The 23,973-nt window shown below is 33.3% G+C and overlaps 1 protein-coding gene across 3 annotated transcripts in view; it reads left to right on the top strand.

Moving 5' to 3' along the window:
* Positions 1–23,973, top strand: part of LOC111086910 — a 48,121-nt gene that overhangs the window by 5,575 nt on the left and 18,573 nt on the right. The window contains exons 2-4 of one of the 3 annotated variants that reach the window (XM_022391694.1): positions 1,095–1,160; positions 15,695–15,799; positions 17,918–18,165. In XM_022391694.1, the coding sequence (XP_022247402.1) occupies positions 1,095–1,160; positions 15,695–15,799; positions 17,918–18,105 (359 nt within the window). In that variant the 3' untranslated portion in view covers positions 18,106–18,165. Of the gene's footprint in view, positions 1–1,094; positions 1,161–15,694; positions 15,800–17,917; positions 18,166–23,973 lie in introns of those variants that run through there. The other 2 variants (XM_022391696.1, XM_022391695.1) reach the window with 2 other exon arrangements.

Here is a 23,973-nt window from a genome sequence, read left to right as displayed (position 1 = left end):
TAACGCCAGAAACTGTTTTGTTTTGAAGTTAAGCACAAAGCTACACAAAGGGTTATCTGTGCAGTGCCCACCACGGGTATCGAAACCCGGTTTCTAGCGTTGTAACTCCGCAAGCATACCGCTGTGCCACTGAGGGGCACCAGAAACTGAAGAAATACATTACAACTCTTCCTTAACGCCAGAAACTGTTTTGTTTTGAAGTTAAGCACAAAGCTACACAAAGGGTTATCTGTGCAGTGCCCACCACGGGTATCGAAACCCGGTTTCTAGCGTTGTAACTCCGCAAGCATACCGCTGTGCCACTGAGGGGCACCAGAAACTGAAGAAATACATTACAACTCTTAAGAGTTGTAATGCTAGACATTGTCATGCATAATTCATATCGTATAACAATTATAAGGAGGGACCGTAAATAAATTTGACATAAATGAACTAAAGTACTGTTTGTGGTGTAAAAGAAACACAAGTATAAGCAATAACCTGAGAATCAACATGTAGGCAGTTTAAGCGTTTAAAAACCCATCTCTTCGACTACTCGTTGTTCGAAGTTAACGATATCACACCCAAGACCTTGCGTGTATATGAATTATTTGTTGATTTTGTTACGTCAAATTTAAACGTTATTAATTGCGTTTTGTTATTCTGTCATGTAGACCACACGTGACGAAGGATATGTTCTGTACTCATCTGTTGATTATCTCCAAGTGTGTGGAATTACGTTGTACAGGTGATATATAGTGTTGTTTTTTAAGTACATCACAGTGCCATGAACGTAATGAATATTTCACAGTTTTACCATTTCCATAAACAGTACAGTGCCATTCTGACTTCTACAACAGTTAATCGCTCTTTAGAACCCACGTTGAATGAAGATAATACAGATTTAGTGATCTATATTCTATACAATCAAACTATAAAAGTAGTGTGTTTATTTTTTCTACAATGCACACATTTTTCGGCAATTACAGAAACTGCAAATGAATTGACCGAAATACATTACATAAATTACTTGAATGGATGTAGTTTTAATCACTTCACAGCATAAAAAGCCCCATAACTCGAATACCTCAGAAAATCAAACCTTTCTTCTTCAGGAGCGAGTTCTTCAGTGGATCAACATAAATTGGAAAAGCGACATTTGAGAAAGAAAGATGATAAAGGTTTGTCAGCGATTGTGATTTTTGTTTCCCAACAACCCTACCGTTACAGTTGGAGGCCATAGGATTTTGAAACACATTTTTCTAAACTACCTATGTGCCAAATTGCTTATGGATATAAAAAATATAATAATACCATCATTATTACAATTCATTCCACTAGGTAAAATCACTAATTTTCATGTAAAATGCATGGAAAATAAGTAATTTCACCCAGTGTTTTAACAGGCACAAGCATAAAAATTTCCCAGTATACTTCACGTGCTAATAACTATGAAAAAAAAAACTCCAAAAATATATAAATTAATATTTTTAGAAGATTATACAACAGAGAATTTAATGAAAGATCTAAAATAAACTTCGAATAAGGTTTAATACTTCTAGTATAAAATATTTTTGAATTTAAGAACATTTTAATATAAGTTCTAAATTGATTTTTTGAAAGAAATGCAATATTTATGGAGTAGAATACATTTGCCGCCCCCCCCTTTAAACTTGTACACGTGGAAACAGTGTATCACAGAGTTGGCAGCTAAGTATACAGTCTGGAAATGCGAGTTTAATTTCGAACCCAGACTTCTTTGGAAAAAATATTCAAAATTTACTCGCGATCATAGTGGTCTCGATAGTCACTTTACCATTCAAATGATTTCCTCGCTCAGCAAAATCCAAGATCGTTAACTTCTATTATTGTTCAGTTCTTTGGCGAAAATCGTTTCTCATCAGATAGTTTCCTGTTGCTAGGTGACGTATGTTATCGCCATCAGTCTCGTTTGTTGGGAACTAGTCTCTCGTGTATTTTTTTTATTTTTTTTAACTTCAAACGATTCTTAATGCTGCTGTCGTCATCATGTGGGTACGTTAGCGTTATAAGCTAAATTATTGATTGGCTTTGACCATTGACACTTAACTATCAGTAGAGAAAGCGCAAAAGTCAGAGTTGAAGATAACTAAAAGTGGAGTTTGAAATGGTAACTGTTTTTCAGTGGAAAACAAAAAGAAAGAAGATCACTTTAAATAATTCAAAGTAACAAACATCCTTGAGAAGCAGAAAATAATAAGCGTCTTACGTAAGTAACCGTAAAGTCGTGGGAAGTCAATTTCTTTTCAGGATCTTTAACGATGTGGAATAAGTTTATCTGTTTTCCGATTTTTGACATACGTCGGTTAACATGCTTATTTGAAATTAATCAATAACAGTTTGATGACTGACATATCACGAAAGAAGTCGAAAACACAGTATTACATATGAACTTCAAAAGCAAGAATTAAACATATTTTTACTCTTGATTTTGCTTTTATTTACTATTGAAACAAAACACTTTCAGAGACCCTGAGGAAGTACATCAAGCTTATTTCAATATACGTACATGAACTATTAATATCTAGATTTGTTGTGCTAAAGCTAACATGTTTCAACACTAGTAATTTGAGTTAATTTGTTCTTATTCAACGAACTGACTGTACTTAAGGACAATAATCTGAATAAAACTCTTTCCGAATTCAAAATATCGAGACTGTTTTAATGTCCGCTTCTAATTTTAGTTAATACTGGACCACCGTGACCCGTTGGGTCACCCACTATTCAGAGGTTATGAAGAATTCAAGCTTATTTCAATATTGCACCGAAATGAAGGTTTATTTCAATCCATTCGTGTTATTCATAATTCAAGAAAAGATATTTGATTGTTGATCGGGAGTAAAAGTAAGGACCATTTCATTTTTCAAAGAAGATGGAAACATTGATAGGGAAATAGATTTGAACGATGAAGTTTCGTAAAGAGCACGAACGGTAGTGTGATGTAAAATTACTCATGCTAGAAATTTTCATGAAAGTGACCCGAAAAACGGCACTAACTCGGTAACCCGTGGCCGGATTTTAACTAAACTTGTTTTATTATGTTTCTATTCTCATTTCATTACAAATATGGCGCTATTGTGAGCAGTTGTTGCTGTATTTAATTACAGACAAGCAAACAAACAAACAAACAATCTCAGAGTTTTAGTAGTATATAGATTATAAGAAATTGTCTTGTTCTCAATAGCACTACCACAAATACTTTGGTTTGGTGAAGTACCTGTTAGACTAATTTTAATCAGTAAAGTTTATTAGACAACCAGTTAATATTGTTTATCAAATGCAAACAACTACCATAAAATTATATAATTCTGCATTACATTTTGTGGAGTGTATTATAACGCAATTACCTTACACTGAAATGACTCGTCAAGTTAGATAAACATTTATGGAAAGAGAAAACCACGTTGTTGCATAATTCAACGGAAACTAATGTGCATGACATATCACTGTTAGCTTTACAAGTTTAATTGTATTGATTTGATTATACAATTATTTTGAAAACTCGTTATAGTTTATGAAAGACAAAACCACTTGAGCGGAAACGGAGAAGTCATTAGTTTTATAAGTTTAATGTGGATTTTTTTTATTAACATTCATCGATAAATAGTTTTATGTTAACACCCAGTCTGCGATTGATGAGACCGAATTCGGTAATTGGGTGGGCTACAGAGGGGTGTCATGGTTTCCGGTATTCATGTTAAAACCAAAAACAGTGTACTCTGATAAAGGACTCGATATGCTAAACTAAAAAAAACAACACATTTTACTGTCTAAATAACTCACCTCTCACTAGTTTTTGGCCACGAAGATGCAGAATTAAGGTTTGGCCAGACTATGTTCCCCTTGCACAAAGAGTAGAAGTGTTCATGTTGGCGTACCGTGATTGGTCAAATAAAAAGCGCTTATGAATAATGGATCCTTATAGGTCTAAAATGGAGATAAATCATTGACTGGTCTATATTCCCTCGTGTGCATTACCAATGTTGCTAGTACTACTGGCACTACCATTGCTGTCTTTGCTACTGATGCTGCTTTGCTACAACTACTACTACTATCTCATTCTTCGAATACAAGAATAATCCCTGCGACCGACTTGGAGAGTAATTTGTATGCGTTTCCGATCATAGACTATCACAACAAAGCCAATGATGACTGGAAATGCCACAATTCTGCTTTTTACAGATCTTGTGCAAAACGCAGAGAAAACGGTTTTATAGAGCTGAGGAACCAGATATTGTAATGTGCAACATGTACAGCCACTACCGTGTTTGATGTAGGAATTTGGATGGAGATATAGGTTTTACTCTCATATTATGGAAACTAGTGCGAGTTCGTCCATGCTGGTGGGTAATTCAGATTCCAGATATCACAAGGAATTTTAATCTCTATCATACTTTTAAAAAAACAAAACAAGAAGAAACAAAGTACTGGAAAGCTTTGTTTAGGAATCAACTCCCCATAAATGGATCTCTGACTTGGCGTTAAATATAATGTAAGCTATAAATATGATACGATGTTATAAAGAAAAATTTTAAATTACCCTTTTTATTATTTCTGTACCAAACCTTTATGGCCCAAAATGTAAACCACCAGAACATGAAAAGTAGTTTTAAAGTATGCAGTATACCCTAAGTTTGGGACTGGCATGGCCTAGTGGTTTGAGTGCTCGACTCGCAATCTGAGAGTCGCGTATTCGAATCCCCGTCCTTTCAGCCGTGAGGGATTTATAATGTGATAGTAAAAGAGTTGGCAGTTGGTAGTGTTGACTGTCTATTACTGCAAAATTATGGATTGCTAGCGCAGATAGTCCTCGTGTAGCTTTGCGCGAAATTCTAACCAAACTACTATAAAGTTAGCTAAGCACTATTAATACAGAGTCGAGTTCTGTATTTGTTTTAAAATTTCCGGTCAGGGTAGCAAGTTTTATTATTATTATTAGGAAGGCAAGTCATAAATTCTTTGTAGTTCTTTATAGTATGAATTTACGGACAGACATAGAAGTATCACAGTAAAAGTAACTGCTAATTTCATACTTTCATAACTAATTCAGAATGTATTTCTTTATTTGGGTATATCCAGATAATTATTTCTAAATTTTGAAGTCGGGCGTGGCTTAGTGGGTAGTTTGCTGGACTGATTATGAGAGTTAAAGTTTCGAGTCCCACTGCCAGAAAATCTTGCTCAGCAACTTGGGGTTATAGGTGCGTTTTAAGAGTGATGACCAAATCGCATTATTCGATTAAAGGATTGGCGATGGGTGTTGTTAACTAGTTGCCTTCCATCTAGTTTATGAGTTCAAAATTAAGTACCGCTAGCGTAGGTAACCCTTATGTATCCTTACGTTAATATCTGAAATAAACTTACAAATTAAATTTCCATGCATATATCCTGCATGTTGTTATGACATCCTTGTAAATCAAATGTACAAAGGTTGTAAAGATGTACTAGTTGTTTTGTTTACGTAAATGTTACATATACAACAGTTATCCCGTAGAATCTTGCATAATCTTGACCTTGTCTCTGTGTCTACTCCATTTAGAAGGACAAGCCCATCTCAAGGGATGGCATAGATGCGTGAATTGTCGATCTCTCTCTTATGTATGTTATTTGAAATTGTAGTTAACATAGGCAATCTAAGGACTGTGGGATACCACATTACAACCATGTATGACTTGTATGGTATCACATTAACATTTATCCTGTACCTGTTTTGTGCGAATTTAGTTTAAACTCTCACTCCAGCCCCACTAGCCAGTGAGAAGTCAGAATAGAAAACAGAAGCTGGTCAGTTTGGTTCAACACAAACACTGCTTGTGAATAGAAATTTGTTTTATTTATTCAGTTATTTGTAATTACGTTGCTGTTCATCTTTGAAATGTTAGTCTGCATGACATTCAAGGTTAGTTGGTGGAGTGGCATTTATTGGCGCAAAGCAACTAGGCTATGTGCTCCGACATTTAAAGAACCGCATTTTGCTGTAATTTAACTACCTGACTGATATTGGAGAAACCTTTGCCGTGATATTTCAGGACCAATATAGTGTACATATTTATTCTGTTAAGGTGAATTAAAATAACTTTAAGAAAAATGTCAACATACGTTTTTAGAATAACCCAAAATAAAACGATCTAAACAATTTACTTACTTTTCTTTCTCAAAACAATTACGTATATTATGTAAACTAGAAGAAACGCCACCCTAAGGGCGGCTATTTGTGCAAACAATTGCTAATCGTAGTATTCATACCTTATTGAAAAAATAAAAAAAGTTAACTTTTTCTTTAAAAAGGATTGTTTTCTGGGAAGTACGAAACAGGGAAAGTGTTCAGATTGTGCTGATATAAGCTATAACGTTTTTACATATTAAAAGTGTAACCCTTTATTAAAAAAATAACAGTTGTTTTAAGAATTAATTTTTTTGGTACTATACTTACAAATTACATCAATAAAAATATAATCAAACCGTCACGTACTGTACTAGTGAAAGTCGTGTTCTTGTAGTGAGGAGAGTGATTTTATTTAAAACTGTGTTCTGTGGTAAAGAAATGGTTGTTGCACCTACCGTAGTCATTTTTCTAGTTGTCTGAAACTTGAATCTCTTTGTTTGAAAGAGATTTAATAGATGGCGCCACATTGTATTTATTATTCCGGTCACATACATAGAAACATGTATACACGCTACGTCCATTATAGTAAGAAGATTACGTAAACTGACAATTAATACATACCATAAGGTTAAGATAAACTAGTGTGTATCATTAGCAGTAACCAACAAAATTATGGACTTACAAGTAATTTGGTGCATAAATAGTTTTGAAAAATCTGTTTAAAAAGCCGATTTGTTTTAGATGGTCTTCCATCGGCAATTTTAAGATTAATCCTTAGTAAATAGATGTTATATTTGCATAAGATCTGAGAATATTATAGAAGTACCAAGCTACCACTACAAGCCTATTCAAATGTTTTTACCAATTGTGTTATCAAGTATTACAGGATAAGTCATAAAACTAATTGTTAACAATTCAGGGTAAGTCATAAAACTAGTTGTCAACAATCCAGGGTAAGTCATAAAACTAATTGTCAATAATTCAAACAAAAGTTAATATAATTTTTGTTTTCATTGATCCTAACTGGCCGTGATGACCCAAGTTTCTGATTCAGCGCAGATTCATTTGAGCAAAATATTTAGCACATTGGTCAATGGTTGTTCCACGTTTTTGGGATTAACTTAGAAATTTCTACTGCATCCTTTACATGGTCGTACCGCCACTTTATCCTGTTACGTATTTCATACTTAAACAAGTAAATCTTCATGTTATTGAACATCAGTTTGCTGCTGCATTATCATATGGTGTCGCTTCGACGTCCGTCAAGAATAAATATATCTTTTTCTTAATGTTTTTGTACACCTTTACAGAGAGTTGGGTGCATTATATTAAAATGACTGAATATGGAAGTCGACAAGTTATCTGACAACCACAGCCGATATAAAATCGCAGTGGAATCTAATGTACCAGAACTAAATTTTGACATTGTTTTGACATTACAGAGGTTGTGTGATGTCATCAAAAAATTGTTTTCTGAAAGATGTGTAAAATATGAGAATTCACAAATACAAACATCAATGTCAGTAGCCAATGGTATTGGTTTAGCAAGATAAGATTTCTAGTCATACCTTCTGTTCAACCGCTGCATACCTCCAAACAGATGGGGAATGAAACAGGTATTCATGCTATTCCGTACGAAGACGTACCAATCAAGTTGCTGGATGAAATGCCTATGGATTTATGAGCGATCAGGCTGTTGTAACAGGAGCTGAGAAACAGTCATTCTCGTAAACTAGATGGATTATGGAAAGCAAATATGGATGCGTCGTGTGCTTTAGACATGATAGCCTAACAACGGAGCCTACTGTAATGGAAATTACGATAATGCACCTCTATCGTCAAGATGCACGGTTGTCAGATAGAGAGCATGACTGGACATGGCTACATTGACTTTAACGACATGGCGAGGCTCCAAAATAGTTTTAGGATAACTCGCACAGTCTGTATTTCAATGCCACCGTAGAAAGTTTTGTTTTGCATAGAAGGAACAATATAATTTAAGATTTATAGCGTTGAGAGTGATATAGTTATAGCAACGAGATAGTTTATACATTCTAGAATCAATCACTAATATAATTAAAATAGTTCATCGCAGGGATTGATGGGTATTAACTTACGCTACAAGCTCAACTGATATGATATAATTAAAATAGTTCATCACAGGGATTGATGGGTTTAACTTACGCTACAAGCTGAACTGATTTTAAATTAACTCTCTGAAATATAAAAGTATAGGGTACGAGTTTGTTCTTTGTAACCTCTGTAGATTTGTAAAATTTATTTATAAAATTAACCAACTAGCAGCGTTGCCCTGGCTTTAGAGAACAAAACCTAGTCTCTCTGTTTCCCGTTCCATATTTCGATAGGTAAAAAAATATTTTGTGAATTTATAAAAAAAAACTAAAAACCTTTGGATTGATTTTTGAAAGTAAACTACGAACCTGTTTTAAATCATGACTTCCTTATGAACGATGTTTTTTTTTTCCTTCACTGGCAAGGATGAATAGGCCCTTATAGAGAATATTTAGATTATCTAATACACGTATGAGTACCCGTTCTGGCTAAAAGAATAAGCCTAACTCTATTCTCCCCTGGCCTGGCAATCTGTGGGTCGCAGATTCGAATCCTCGTCACACCAAACATGCTCGCCCTTTCAGCCGTGGGGCGTTATATTGTAACGATCAACCCCACTATTCGTTGGTAAAAGAATAGCCCAAGAGTCTTACACTGCTAAATTAGGGACAGCTAGCGCAATTAACCCTCGTGTAGCTTTGCGCGAAATCCATAACAAACAAACCTATTCCTCCCATCCCCCGTCCTTTTCCCTCAAATATTAAAATTTCAAATGTAAATATGTATGTGATATTATGTTGAATTTGCTTTAATGTCAATTTAATATATTTTTATAAATGTAATACCGTATTCATATTATGAAATTGATGTATGAAAGATACTACAAACAAAATACAATATTTTACTTTATAATGTATGAAAAGAAAAGAAAATCCACTTCCAGGAATGAACCATTGGGAGAAAAAAAAAGTAGAATAAAATACATTCATTGACTTGGCTTTAATCTCATTTTACACGATAAGTATTATAATGTAAGCCATACTCTTTTCAGGTAGTCTATTTTCTGGTAGACAGCATAATTTTATTTTATAGACAGGCCTGCTGTTTGTTTTTTCACACACGACATTCTGATTCTGCATACATTTCTTTTGTATATGAGGTTATATATATGACGTATTAGTAGATGTATAGTTAATAATCTATAACTAAATAGGCCTATAATGCTATATTCTAAATTAAATATTAACTCAAACTTACCAAAAAATGTGAAGTCTTGTGTAGAATTTATTCTTGTAATGTGTATGTTAACGATAAAATTGCCCTTTCTGCTAGCACATGATAGACGCGTGTATCATCGAAATATTATTGTTTTGCGCATCTTCGCGTGAGGGAAGAGTGACCTGCGCAGTGAAAGCGGCGGACAAGCAAGCAAGCAGAGAGATTTTGACTTTTATTTCTAGATGAATTAAGTCAGTCATTCTTGACATGTTTAAATAAAACTATCATAAACCAAATGTAGATGTACTTTTACCATTTGTTTTTTGTTATGTTTTGTATATCATGTAGAAAAGCTAATTCTTGGAGTCTGTATTCAGAAACATATGTAAAGGTCTTTAAAATTGGGTCCCTGCGTTTTTCAGGCAATACCGCTGATGCTGCATTATCTTTCTCTTTTAAACAGTGCACTGTTTTTACATACATCTGTATTTGTTTCCAGGGTTTCAATAAACTTCCACAGTGGACGTGAATTTTCATGCTGTTACCAAATATTCTATGTACGAATTTTTTCGTATAAAACTAATTAATTTAAGGACTAGCTTTCTTGTAAAAACGATAACCTCAAACCCATAGGCCGAGAAAAGTTGTGGATATCTGATTTCTTATAAACTGAATGTTTAGCTCATTTATTGTTTTTCTATATATGAAAAAATGTTCTCTGTATATGCATTTTGTATACATATATTATGATTTTTTTAAATGTATTTGATAAGCATTGTAATATTTTCTAGGATAACACTTTCAATTAATGTTTTTTGTATTGTAGTGTTTTATTTATCTAGACCCACATTTGGTGTTTATAGTAAGGTATCGTTTGTCCAGAATTCGTCAAAATGGAAAATATTCAAGTAGTTTACGTATACTTATACTCAGAACTTTTCCTGGGTAAGTAAAGTTAAAAGAAGGTCTGCTATAAGTAAATGCTAAGTAAAGCTATTTCATTTTTTATACATCATTAAAGATGTGCTTTGTATTATGGAGTATAAAAAATCATCTTGATGCGAACCCTTTACAAGCTGATTATAAGTGATGAAAGATATAATTTACTCGCTGGTAAAAAGTGGTCTTAACAGGAGTCCTTTACGGTCCATTATATCTATTAAAGGTGTACTTTTCTCGAGTATAAAATGTGATCTAGATAAAAGAGCCCTTTACGTTCCCATTATATCCGATTAAAGCATATGGAACCTTTAACGATTTGTTTCAATGTACTTAATTTTGCTCCATTTTCTTTAAAGTAATTAGTGGCAATTAATACGTGGTTATCATTTTTGTTTTCGTGAATTTTTATCGTATGCAATATTTTTTCGCAGTTCAATTTTAACTAATTGTGAAGGGAATTAGCCCATATTAGCTTTAGCTCATCTTGTTTTGATTGCAATAAAGAGAAACGACAGCGACTATAGTTCAAAATTTATTTTTTGAACGTTGCAGTTCCTTTCTCACCATTTTTAAGGCTACGACCTCAACTGCATTTGGAAAATGTCAAAATAAATTAAAAATATAATAAGTGAAATATGTTGCTTAGGATTTTCTATTTTATTCATGAGAAGATATTGTATCTGTGAAAAAATTAAGGTCCGCTTAAACATTTTTAACACTTATGATCCTTCAGGATATGAGACCAATCTTTAGTAGGAGGTTACTTAATATTGACAAGATACTTTCTCGTGAGGCGGAGCATAATTAAAACGTCATGACCTCGGAAATATGATCTCACACTCCTTACGTTGGGCTCGACATTCGTCATGTCCACCAGATTCTAGATAGCTGTTTCTTGAATGTTTTGAAATACATTAGATGGCATCTGAAAACAAGCGAATTGATCTCGATCACAACGTACCTCATTGGATATCTAAAATACCAGAATAACGTTTCATTAAAGCCCCGCCTATTCTACTCATGAATATTAAGTAACTTGCTGTTAGCGATTGGACTTGAATATTTACTCTCAATATATATTTTCTGCCACTTGTACGAGAGCTCTTTGTGTAAGAATTAATGTATTTTCTCGCATTTCTTAACTCGATAAAAAAAAAAGACAGAATATATTCTATTCATACATTGAGATGCCAGTAAGATTAAGGGATATAGATATAAAATATATGAACTTTACTATGGAGCTTGGTGTTGTTTGTATGCCGAGCTGCAGGGCAGATGTTTAGATATTTGAGTTGTAATATGCCGCAGAACACATTCACACTTTCAGCTTTGAGGGTAGCAGTCAGTTCTGGTATTCGGTTAAAAATAACTGCATAAGCGGCGAGTGCTGCTTAATTGTTGTCTTTCTTCTGTTCTTTACTAAATTGGGATGGATGTCTGAACTTTGGGGATCTCTGCTCTGGTTGTTTAGCCATGTGACGCAAAGGTACTTTTCAGGTGAAAATACTAAATACCGAACTTAGGGCGTGGTGTAGTAGCTAACTTGCCTGACTGAGAATCTGAGGGTTCATGGTTCGCGTCCCCTTACCGCCAAATCTGATCTCGAACCTTGGAATCGTGCTACATTGTAAGCGTGAGTGTCAAATCCCGCTATTCGATTAAAGTAGCCCAGCAGTTGGCAATGGATACTAGCTGCCTTTCCTCTAATACAGTTTCCCAATCTTTTCGCCGCAGCGCCCTCTTCTAATAAATTTTTAGACCATTAAAATATTTTACTAAAATGTACATTGTAAGGCAATAATAGTCAATTCTTATGGTTTAATTTTAACCAATATAATTTTGAAACCCATAAAACTTTTCTGTCCGCCCCCTGCTACCACCTCAAAGTTTACTGCCCCTGAAATTTTAAAGCGTCAACTAGGGGCGGTATCTCCCTGGTTGGGAGTGTGTTTTTTTTATAGCAAAGCCACACTGTGTTCACTGAGGGAAATCGAACCCTTGATTTGAGCATTGTAAATCTGAAGACTTGCCGCTATCCCACCGGAGAACCCCTGGTGGGAAACACTGCTGTAATGTATTTGTTCAAAATTAGGGTCGGTTAGTGCAGGTAGCCCTTGATTTTCCAAAACAAGCACTCAAACTGTTAAAATCTAGCTGTAAGAGAAGCAAGATACAAATCCTCCTATTGTCTATGTAAACAAATTATGTAATTTATCAAACATTTAATTTTCTACTTATTATGTCAGCAACTTGAAAACTCAGTTCCAAAGAAAGTAGTGTGTAGTAAGAACAGTAGTGGTAGCGACGAATGCTATACATCAGCTCAATTTTACATGGCGTCATTTGAACGAAAATGTATAGTAATTACTCATGTTTGGCCATTGAGGCATAAGGTAAAGTTTTCGAAATCCCTGATGCATTAATTTTGTTATCGTTAGGCATAAAAGTGAGGAATTTCACTGTTGAATAGACAAAACTAACAATTTTACAGCCAGTACGTGTCTTATTGCAATTTACCCGCTTAAAATAAAGGTACTTTTTCTCTTGCTCATATAAAACGAGCTGCGGGATATGGGGGAAGTGAACTACACAACGCGCTAGTGACTTTTAGTTAATCACGAATTAAAAAGCGCATTGTAATTAGAAATTCCTCAATAATATTTCAAAGAGCAAATAGAAGAGATTGGTCTAAAGGATGACACATTAGGGCATCCTGATGTTTAAAAACAATAATCGTGAATCAAAAGTTTCTTGAGGCATAAAAAAGTAAATATGAATGCTTTCAGTGCTATTATATTATAAAGATGAATGATTAAATTGACACAAAATTTATTTAACGTGAAAAATGGGGAAACGTGCAGTGTTGTGGAAAAATTACGATATGCGTGAATATAATATTAATATTTAAGTTTCAGACGACATAATAAATAATCGCGTGTATATATATTATTTGAAATTTAAGCGATAATTTTAACAGAACTCAAATAATCAGGTCCTTTCGTACATTCACACTATTTTTCTTTTACGTTATTGTAAATTTGAGGAACGGGAATGCATTTTTAGGTTTTAACGTTTTGAAAAGGTTGTTCCTTTAATTCTTGCTACCATCATTTATCACGTAAAATGTATAACCTTTTAACTTGTGAAATATTCAAGCTGTACTTTGGAGAAGTTTTCTGCAAAAAAAAAAAGATATATAAATAAATAAACTAAAATAAGAATCTTCCAAGTCTCTCCCATACTACAAACTTATCGCACCTCAATATCTTCGGATGATTTGACAGGTATATCTATCTGTGATATGACGCAAGTATGCCAATCGCAACTTTTGGTGTCATTGGTTTATTTTTAGGTAGGTCAATACATTATTATCATCGTTGCGATGCAGTTGATGGATTTCTTCCGAATAAAGCAGTTTCAACATATTAGTTTGGTTATAGATTTGATTTCTGAGCCTTAACTTGGACTATAGCATTTGACATTGTAAAAAGAAACCTGTAAAACAATTACAAGTTGAAATATTTGTTTTTGTTTTTATTCACAAGTCATCGTAAGAAAGGAATTTTCATCGTGCTTTAGAAAACTCATCACTATACATAATAATCTATATGATATACAACAGCCCCTGGTGGCTTAGCGGCAAGTCTGAGGGCTTATAACGCTAAAAACAAGTTTCTATACTTGCGGTGGGCATAGCACAGATAGCCCATTGTACAGCTTTGCTCTTAACAACAAACAATATACTAACAAATGTCACCTACTGGCTTAATTCTTCCATTATAAATATAAAAATTTCCCAAATTAAGGTAGTTTCAAACTATCAATATGATATATGAATATGCTGTATTGTACGAAACTATAGTTTTACTGTAGAAAAACATTTTAAGCAGAATAATAATGGTATGTCAATCGTATGGTCTTTCGTTCATTACTGCGTGTCGAGTTGGTTTGATATGTTCAAGTGTAATAGTTTTTGCATTTCAAAATATTTATAGACCCGCAATTTTAAATACAAAACGTCTTTTTCTCCGTGTATCATTTAAAAAAATAAAATAGTTAAAACTATTACTGTTGTCAGTGAAAAGTAGCAAAAGAAACTGGTGTATGTGATGATGTAGTCATTAGTCTGCATGATATTATTCTACTACTGTTGTATAAAGCTGAGTTATTAGGATATATAGAACTACTTGCTGCTATATATCCTGATTACCCAGCAAGTAGTTATGTATATCCTAATTACTCAGCAAGTAGTTCTATATATCCTGATTACCCAGCAAGTAGTTCTATACATCCTGATTACCCAGCAAGTAGTTATGTATATCCTAATTACGCAGCAAGTAGTTATATATATCCTAATTACTAACTACTTGCTGAGTAATTAGGATATATATAACTACTTGCTGCGTAATTAGGATATACATAACTACTTGCTGGATAATCAGGATGTATAGAACTACTTGCTGAGTAATCAGGATGTATAGAACTACTTATAATGTACGTAGCGTGTATGCCAGTATCTATGTATGTAAACAAAACTCCTACACCATCTACTCAATGGCACTACAAATAAAAATCCATAACAATTTCACACTTTGGGTATTCAAGATTCAGACAATTAGAAAAATAAATGTGGTACGTGCAACATCCATTTGTTTTATCATAGAACACAATTTTAAATAAAAGTACTCTCCTCACAACAAGAACACGACTTTCACTAAGACTGAAAGTGAGGGTTCGATTATATCTTTATCGACGTATGAATATTACGATTAGTAATTAGTAGCACAAAAAGCTGTACGTAGGGTGATGTTTCTGCTGGTGGTGGTAATCTAACGCTACTGCTAAAGACTGACGTAAGTGGGCAACAGAAATTAATTCACATGTTATGGAGACGCCTGTAAATTAGGTACCCGTTTCTTTGCGATTATCGGGGTGATTTTAGAACTACTGTTATTTTTGTTTATTTACGTTGTATATCCTATACACTACAGTTTCTCTTTCATCAATAACTTAACATAAATGACTGGTTTATATAGGTATTGTATATTTAAATAGCACTTGTGTTAACTGTAACCTTATCCAGAACAAACCTTAAGTGTGTCACTTAGTTTTTGTTATTCAATTCATAGCCTTTCTTGATTTAACTTGCTAATTCCAGAACGTTTTTCTTTATCTATAATGAACATGGGAATTCGAAAGCTTTGTAACGTTATTTTACCTCAGTGACTATTTTTAATGTCGTTAAATAACATTTTGAAACTTTAACCACTTTGAATAATAAATTATTATTCTGTAACTTGAAATAGTGATTCTAAATAGGTTTCGAATGTTATATAGGAATATCAGGAAAACTGCTGGAAAAGAAGGGAGTCAAGAAAATACTCTATGCTAACCCTAACTTGGTGCATGTGAAATCAGAATATATTAACAGGCCAACGCAAGGTAAATTACACGAATTCTGTTTTACTTTTACCTTTGTCTAAGTAATTAATGTATACAAGTGATTGAGAAGAATTATCTTGTAAGGTTCTTATGCGACGGTTTACTGATTTTATATCATGTGTAATAGATTTTTACAATATGTATTGTTCAAATTTCTATTCCATTGTTTGATAGCCTTCATAGTTTGTTGATGCTCTCTGTGGGATTTTAATGGTGAGTTTCAAACTAGCCTAGCAATTAAACTATGATAAATTGATGAGGTTTTCCTTTTATCATTTGGACAGTCACATTGCACATAGGCAAACGATTCTGTATTCAGTATCCAGGCATCTCATCAGTAGCGCCCCCATAGTGGCATAGCGATAAGTATAAAGTCATATAACGCTGAAAACCGGATTTCAATACTCGTAGTGGGCACAGCGCAGATAGACCATTGTATAGCTTTGAGCTTAAATATAAACTCCCCAGTAGCGTTACTCTAGGAATGGCACGCCCTCTTACGGTGTACATAGGTTTCGATGCTCAACCACGAATAACTTCATGACAGTTATTATTCGGACATCGAGATTATTGCGTTTCACACTATAACGTAGTACCTTTCCTATAAGTAATTTATTTTTTAGTATACCTTTTCCTTCACCCAAATAATATATGTCAAGTTATTCGTAGTTTGGTGACATAACTTGTATCCACCATGAGTGGGCTTATTCTAACAGTGGTAGACACTAGGAGAGAAGCTGGATATTGATTTCAAATTTGTTACACTTGGAGGTTGATGAATGCCGAAAAGGATAAAGTAAAATCTCAGAGTCTAATTGAATTTAGAATGCTTATCTGGTGATCAATTGTAATAATACTCAACAGTCAAAGCGTGGGAACAGAAATTGTATTCAAGAACAACCCTTAACAAAAAAAGAGCTAATCAAAAAGATCTGATCAAAATTTGATGACAAAGGGCATTTTATTTGCATTACTGGTTTTTATTTTATTTTAATCGCACTTGCTTCATATACTTACTGTTATACCATGTTTTCCATTTAACGTAGTATTTGATTACGTTTTGCAATAAATTATTCTTTATTTATGCGGTTAAACTATGTAATTATTGCATATAAATTTACTCTTGTGATTCGTACTTTCTAATATGAATTACTATTTATATTGTTAATATAAACGTTTTGAAGACATTGTAGTTGGAATTCTGAATATGGTAGATTTATCTACCAAACCCGATAGTTAAATCATTAAGTATGCCTTAAAGCTCACAGGTAGATGTGTAAGCATCAGTATCATTATTTTGATCAGTTAAATAGTTAATGCTTAGCATGGACATCTTCTTTCGTCGTTCAAAAATCCGAACTGTTGGTTGATTCTATTTGATTCCTATAATACATATTTTCGTATTATAATTATAGAAGTTACGGATTAATCCTAATAAATAGAATAATGTGGTTTTTTTAGCAATAATTATTTTTTATTACCATAATAAATTATATAAATCAATACATAAAACAGACAGTTCTTGTGCAAAAAAAAATATTTAATAAATCAAACGAGACATAAACGTTTTTTACTTACACAATAATTTATTTGTAAATAGTTACTATACATCCTATCTATGAATTTAGGTTGATACCCTCTATAAATCGCTACCTGTTTTAAATGCGTTAATTTTAACATCAAATCCTCATCATATTAAGAAACGTTAATAGCTCTATCAACAGAAGACGAAAATGATGACTTTGTGACCATGGGTGACACGATCTCGCATTCGGTGGCATGGCAACTGAGAATGGCTTCCTGTATACAGAAAGCCCCTCTCTCTTTTATTACAAAAAACATCTAAAATGTTTAAACAACCCTCATCTTCAACTTCTAAAGTGGATTGTATAGTAGGACTGATCGAATTCAGATGCTTTTGGAACTCAATTAATGTTGATGTCTCGTTTGATTAATTTTATTTATAATCGACTATATATCTGGAAATGTGTCTTATAGACTTTTGATGATTTGTTTACTGTATTAAGTGTTATAAATGAAAGTTTATAGTAATTTTCAAGGTTTATCTTATGACAAAACATTATAATAAACGACTTTTCATTTTATATATATGTTAAGAATGGATAGACGAAAAGAGAGTGGACCTTATTAAAAGTTTTTCAGTTCATATTGAATTCACCCGAAAGAAGAGGAATTTTCTAATAACACGTCAAGGAAGAACTTTTTTGCATAATTCATTCATAAACTATTTCATAAACTTTTTCACGTTTAATTTATTTGCTTTCAATACTTTCTTATCCCTGTGATCACTCGACCTTCTCACTTGTCAGTTCATTCCTCCTCTGTCCGATTCTTCAAAATTGACGTTCCAGCATCTGTTAAGAAGGCCCTCCAGTAGCTCAGCGGTAAAGCTGAGTGGTTTATAGCGCTAAAAATCGGGTTTATACCCACGACGGGCACAGATAGTCCATTGTGTAGCTTTGTGCTTACCAATACACAAATAAAAACTATTAGAAAGTGCTTTATAATGCTGTTCCTTTGTGTGCGTGTGTGAGTTTGCTTCGCTATCTTATCATTATCTTAGTTTCTTCATTCACCAATCATTTTTATTTATGCTTGGAATGCTATTTAATGAGTAGGTTTTTCTCATTTGGATATATCTTAGTGGGCTAGATCAGTGTTTTCCAAAGTGGGAGCCACCAAAAATGGGCCGAAAACAAAGATGCTGAATTAATTTTAATTCTACATAAACAATAAGCTGATAAAAATTATGTTGAATTAATTAAATGATACATTATGTCGAAAGGAGATGTTATTGTTTTTGCTACAGCTCTGTTTTTCAGTGATCATGCTAAAGTTATAGGTTGGGGGCCTCAAATTTTTTTATTCACATCAAGGAAGCCTCAGACTAAAAGAGTTTGGGAACCACTGGGCTAGATGACCAGTTCGTGGATAGTTTGGATGGCCTTGACTAGAGTTTTGGAAAGTTCTCGATTGGACTACAGTGTTAACTTAAGAAAAAAAAACTAAGATATCATTTGCTCATGCCTGTTTACGAAACATATTTAACACATAATTACAAGAGAAAACAACCAAATATTTAACATTTCAGAACAACGAAGTGTCATCATAAACTCGAGAAATAATTTCCATGCGTAATTTAAAATGCTACTGTATAACAGCATAATCCAACAAGTTATTTGAACATCTATGGTGTTTCACGTGCAATTATTTTGTTAGGGCGTGAACATTCCATACTTGTGTAGCTTGTGGTTTGAGGTGCTTCCATTGTTAATTCTTACTGCTCGAGCCAAAAGGGCAAATGTCGTAAAAGTGAGAGAGGAGAAAAGTTTAATCAAAACGAGAGACAAATACTCTGGTGGTAATTTTCTAACTGCGTTAATTCCCTTGTAAGAGAGTCGCAGGCTTCTCCAACAACTAATTATTTATATTTTTAGTAACTGCCAACTATGCATTACTTTTATTTTGAACTATTTAAAATACTTGTCTGTTGTGTGTGTTTTTTTTAATCTGTATGAAATATTTTGTCAAATCTTGTTCAAAATTAAATTACGAGATGGAAACAAAGCAGAATAAAATTATAAAGAAGGTAAGTACAGGAATTGGACAAAATAATGACAATACCTCAATAAATGTGAATGATCTGCGCTTGTGTAAAAGTTGAAACCAAATAAACGAAATTCAACGTTTATCATTAAAACACTTTTATTGCAATTGTCTACAAAGTATTGTCGAAACATGTAGTGTTTTTAAATGGATGCCGTCGACGGTCTCGATAAAAATGTTTTAATTGTGTACTGGTACGTTTTGAATTTGATTTAATTTCGCACCTGTTCATTTCTACATTTGATTTATTGTTATGGAGTTGGTCTACCGTGAACAGCCAATACGATCTTGGATACGACGGTGAAATTGATGGAGCAAGGTTTTTGTGCATCAGATAGTGATATTTCAAGAACTAACAATAGACGCTTAATAACATTTAAATCTTGCGGTTGTGATGGCCAGATTAGGTGCCCTAACACTTTTTCGTGTTCTTTGAATCAAACTTGAACAATTTTGACAATATTAATTGATGTATTGTCTTATTGAAACAGACAATGTCTGTCTGAAAATAGTGTTCATAAGAGGGTGGACTGGTGTGCTGTAAGCTTTACGTAACCATTTGGACTTAAGATTACCTGGTGGTCAGGGCGCTTGACTAGCAATCTATGAGTCGCGGGATCGAAACCGACACCGAACATGTTCGTCCCTTTCAGCCGTGGGGGGCATTATAATGTTATTGTCAGTACCACTATTTATTAGTAAAGAGTTGACCAAGAGCTGGTGGTGGGTGGTATTGACTAGCTACTTTCCTTGTGGTCTATCACTTCAAAAATAGGGATGATTAACGCGGATAGCCCTTGATTAGCGTTGCACAAAATTCAACAACAACACTCTTCGGGATACATTCATTATTTTATATGTTAATGTCACTGAAGGTTGAGTCAGTCACCTACAATCATGCGTATTTGGAAATCTGTGAAATCTTTTTAGTTTGGCATTTTTAAGACCTTACTCTGAAAGACAACAATATACTACTCGTATACAGTCATATTCATTGACATATGAATTGTTTATTGCACAGTTAAATTACTATATTATATAACCACATTTTCCGCCTTAGAGACACTAAAATTTGGAATTAAAAAAATTGAAGTGTTTCCATTATTTTGTTCAATCCGTGTAAATTGAAAGATTTTCTTATATGATAGGCTCGCTGCGCATATATGTAGAATATTTTAGATCCTAATATGCAGATCATTTGATTCCGGGGTGTCTTTTAAGAAATTCATTATATAGGTGCTGAAGCCAACACTTTTGGTTGCCTTCACAACAAAAAATAAATAGTGTCTTGCAATAAAATAATTCATCTATTTTAAATCACAGTTGTGTTATTAAGTGTAAAAACTATCTATTGATCCAGTTTTTTTTTCTATATGATTCATATAGAATAACTAATAAATTACGCATTTTATAGTATTCTTATATAGTTCTTCTTTTTTTCTTGATTTCTTTCTCTCCAGAGAATACGTACAACATTTCCAAAGCCATCGTTTTCAGTGCAATTTCATTGCCTTCATTTTGGTTGTGATTTCTGGCGCTTTTATTTCTTGTTACATCCTTTATACTTGTAGTATATAGCTTTTACGAATTATCTAAGTCACATTGGAAACCGTTTTCCCTGAAGAGGCAGAAAAAATTGATTTCAAATAAACTTGTTTTATCGTATTCTCTTCATCAGTAATTTTCAGTTTCCGTTTTATTTGAGGATTTTTGTTTTCGATGTTGTATGATGGTATTTTGAAATTTTGCTTCTTTTTTTTTTGCTATGTTTACGCGCTTACATTGTAAACCTTTGTTTATAAACAAATTAAGTTCAAGTTAGATGTCTGAGAAAAGAAAAAGGTAAGGGACAAAAATAGTATATAGAACGACAGTACAGTTCGTTGGTTAATAGATAAATGTTATTACTATGTAAGGTAAACTCATTAATACGCACGTGTATATAATAGTCCAAACACATAGTTCTTGCCAAAATTATGCTAGTTGTTTATTATAAATCATACACTCTTGAAACAAATGGGACGAGATAAGCGTGTGCGTGTATGTATTAACTACCTTAAATTTTGATTAGATTTTATTCAGGGATTTCGTAAAAATTAAATCAATTTTTGGGTATGTATACAATACAAAGTAGTGTATGAGCAGAAATAGTGTAAAAAATCAACTAGGTACGTATATCGTCAAAAATTTATATTCACATAATTGTTCCTGTTCTGTGTTGTAATTTACGTTTCATACCATAGAAATGTTAAGAACTTTGATTTAAATGTTCTTACCACTACACAGTTATTGCTGTGATCGTAATTGGAACTTCAGTATATTTGTCTAAACAAAGGGAAAAAACGTATTACTTTGTTCAATATATGTATACATATATGTACTGTACTGTCGTGCCATGTTTTCATACATATAAAGGTTTGCTGCTTCACGACAGCGATAGTAAATGAATACATCCAGTTGTTCTAAAAATGGATAATTTGAATGTGGTGTGTACTAACTTCCGTTTCTGTCTTTCAGAATACATCATATTAGTGCTATAAATCATAAATTTTCCGTAAACATCAAATCAGTAACGTAATTACACTATCATCCATATTTTGATATAATTTCAATCATTAGTTCTGAAGTTTATACCCCAGTAAGCGTAATATTTTTATATCCTTTCCTCGTGTCCTCCACTGACTTAAGGTGTTTGACTAATCCACCAAAATGCCCAAACCCACGTGTTTTTTTACACACGTTTATACCACTTTTTACATTATTCTTTATGATATTTCAACTTTGGTTACCCAAGTGGTTTCTCTTACATAATGTTTTTTTTTTTCGTCTTTAGTAGTATATCTTCAGTTTATTTTAAATCTAAAACTGGTATTCATAGGTGATATAGCAGAAAATTCCAATATAATGTGTTTTTTTATACTTTTCCTTGATTAAATATATTAAGTCCATTTAATATTTCGTATTTTTAAACAAATTAAGTTTGCTTCAAAATAAAACGGGCTCTTATTTTTCTAACTGTAATTGATTTACATTTCATTCATTAATTTATTCTTCAGGGTGTAACATACGGTTGCTTTGAATAATGTAATTAAGAAGCCCGAAGTAAATGGTGCTTAGGTCATGTTTGGAAACATTTAATTAAACAGAGCCTGAAGACAATTTCGTTGTATCATGCGCTATGTTTATTGCATGTTTTCGACGACTTGGATATGAAAGGTTCACAGTCAGCGCTGCAGTATTTACAATTGGGAAATACTTTCATTAGCTGGTTTTGTTTTTTTCCAAGAATAAGATTTTTTTTTCATCTTAAACAACGTCTTCCATTCTGGTTTGATTATGAACGTTTTTCGGCATTAGCGGGTAAATAATTAGAGAAAAATCGATGTTTTTACTCAAGTCACGAACAGGTTTGCTTATTTTACTTATAATTTCTATTTTCATTTATCATTAAGTACAGCAGTACTTAATAGTAGGGATCGTGATGAAACAAAATGGAGACCATAAAAATCGCCTGTTTAAACCAAATTTAAAATGTTTGAATATTAATTTCACATTATTGGCTAAGCAAAACTAAAGCTTATTTTACTTATAAAGCCGCCTAAGTCGCTAGATACGTGTTTATGGAGTTAATCAAAATTTCGCAATTTCCACGAACTTTCATTTGTTTTTTTTGTTTTGTTTTTTCAAATAAGCGTACAAAAAAAAATGACTAACTTTATCGCTCTAATTCTTTCACTGAACTCTTCCGTCTAGGGTCTCAATGATTCCTTTTTTGTACCGAAAAGAATAGTGGTGTTTTTATATATATACTAGCTGAGTTACCCGTCATTGCACGGTGAAAATTTAGATTTGAAACGTATAGATCAGTGTTTTTTTTCTGCAAATTATTCAGTAAGAAGACAAAAGCTGTGATGCGAGAAATAAAAAAACATTTAATCAAACAAAGCTTTATTTGAAATTAGATCATGTTTGAGCTTGTGTTGTTCTTTGAGCCTGAAGTCGTACATCATGTTGCTCCTCTGTTTCTTGCTCTCTGTAAGTTATTTGACGTTGTTTATAAGTTTCTTGTCTATATTCAGCTTGCCTTGATGATTCTGACTGAACTCTGGCTTTGTGCTGTTCAACAGTTTCTTGCTGTCTTTGAGTAGCCTGCCTTTCAGCTTGAGCTCAAAGTCTAACTTTACGTTGTTCTGAAGTCTCTTCCTGTATTTGAGCAGCCTGTCTTGCAGCTTGTGCTTGAAGTCTTTCTTCTTCTGTTTCAGCTGCTCTTTGTGCCTGCATTCTTTTAGCGGCAGAAGACTTTCCATAGAAAGGGCGTTTTTTGGGTGGCATAATCACCTGTATCACTAAACAATAATTTGCAATTCACAAAGTTACTAAATCACTTATGAAACTACTTAGCACTATTTAAAGAAAACTGTTTTTGGAAATACTGAATTGACAGCAAGGTGATCTGAGTGTCTCCCACCATAACGCTTTCTATATGCGAAATGTGCTTCTGTTTGTATGTTTATTACAAAAAAAGGTGCAATAATCATTAATTGTCA

This window comes from Limulus polyphemus, unplaced genomic scaffold (genome assembly GCF_000517525.1).
Source record: "Limulus polyphemus unplaced genomic scaffold, Limulus_polyphemus-2.1.2 Scaffold1546, whole genome shotgun sequence".
Lineage (NCBI taxonomy): Eukaryota > Metazoa > Arthropoda > Merostomata > Xiphosura > Limulidae > Limulus > Limulus polyphemus.
The sequence above is the reverse complement of the archived record's forward strand: the minus strand, read 5'-3'. Positions and strand labels throughout refer to the sequence as shown.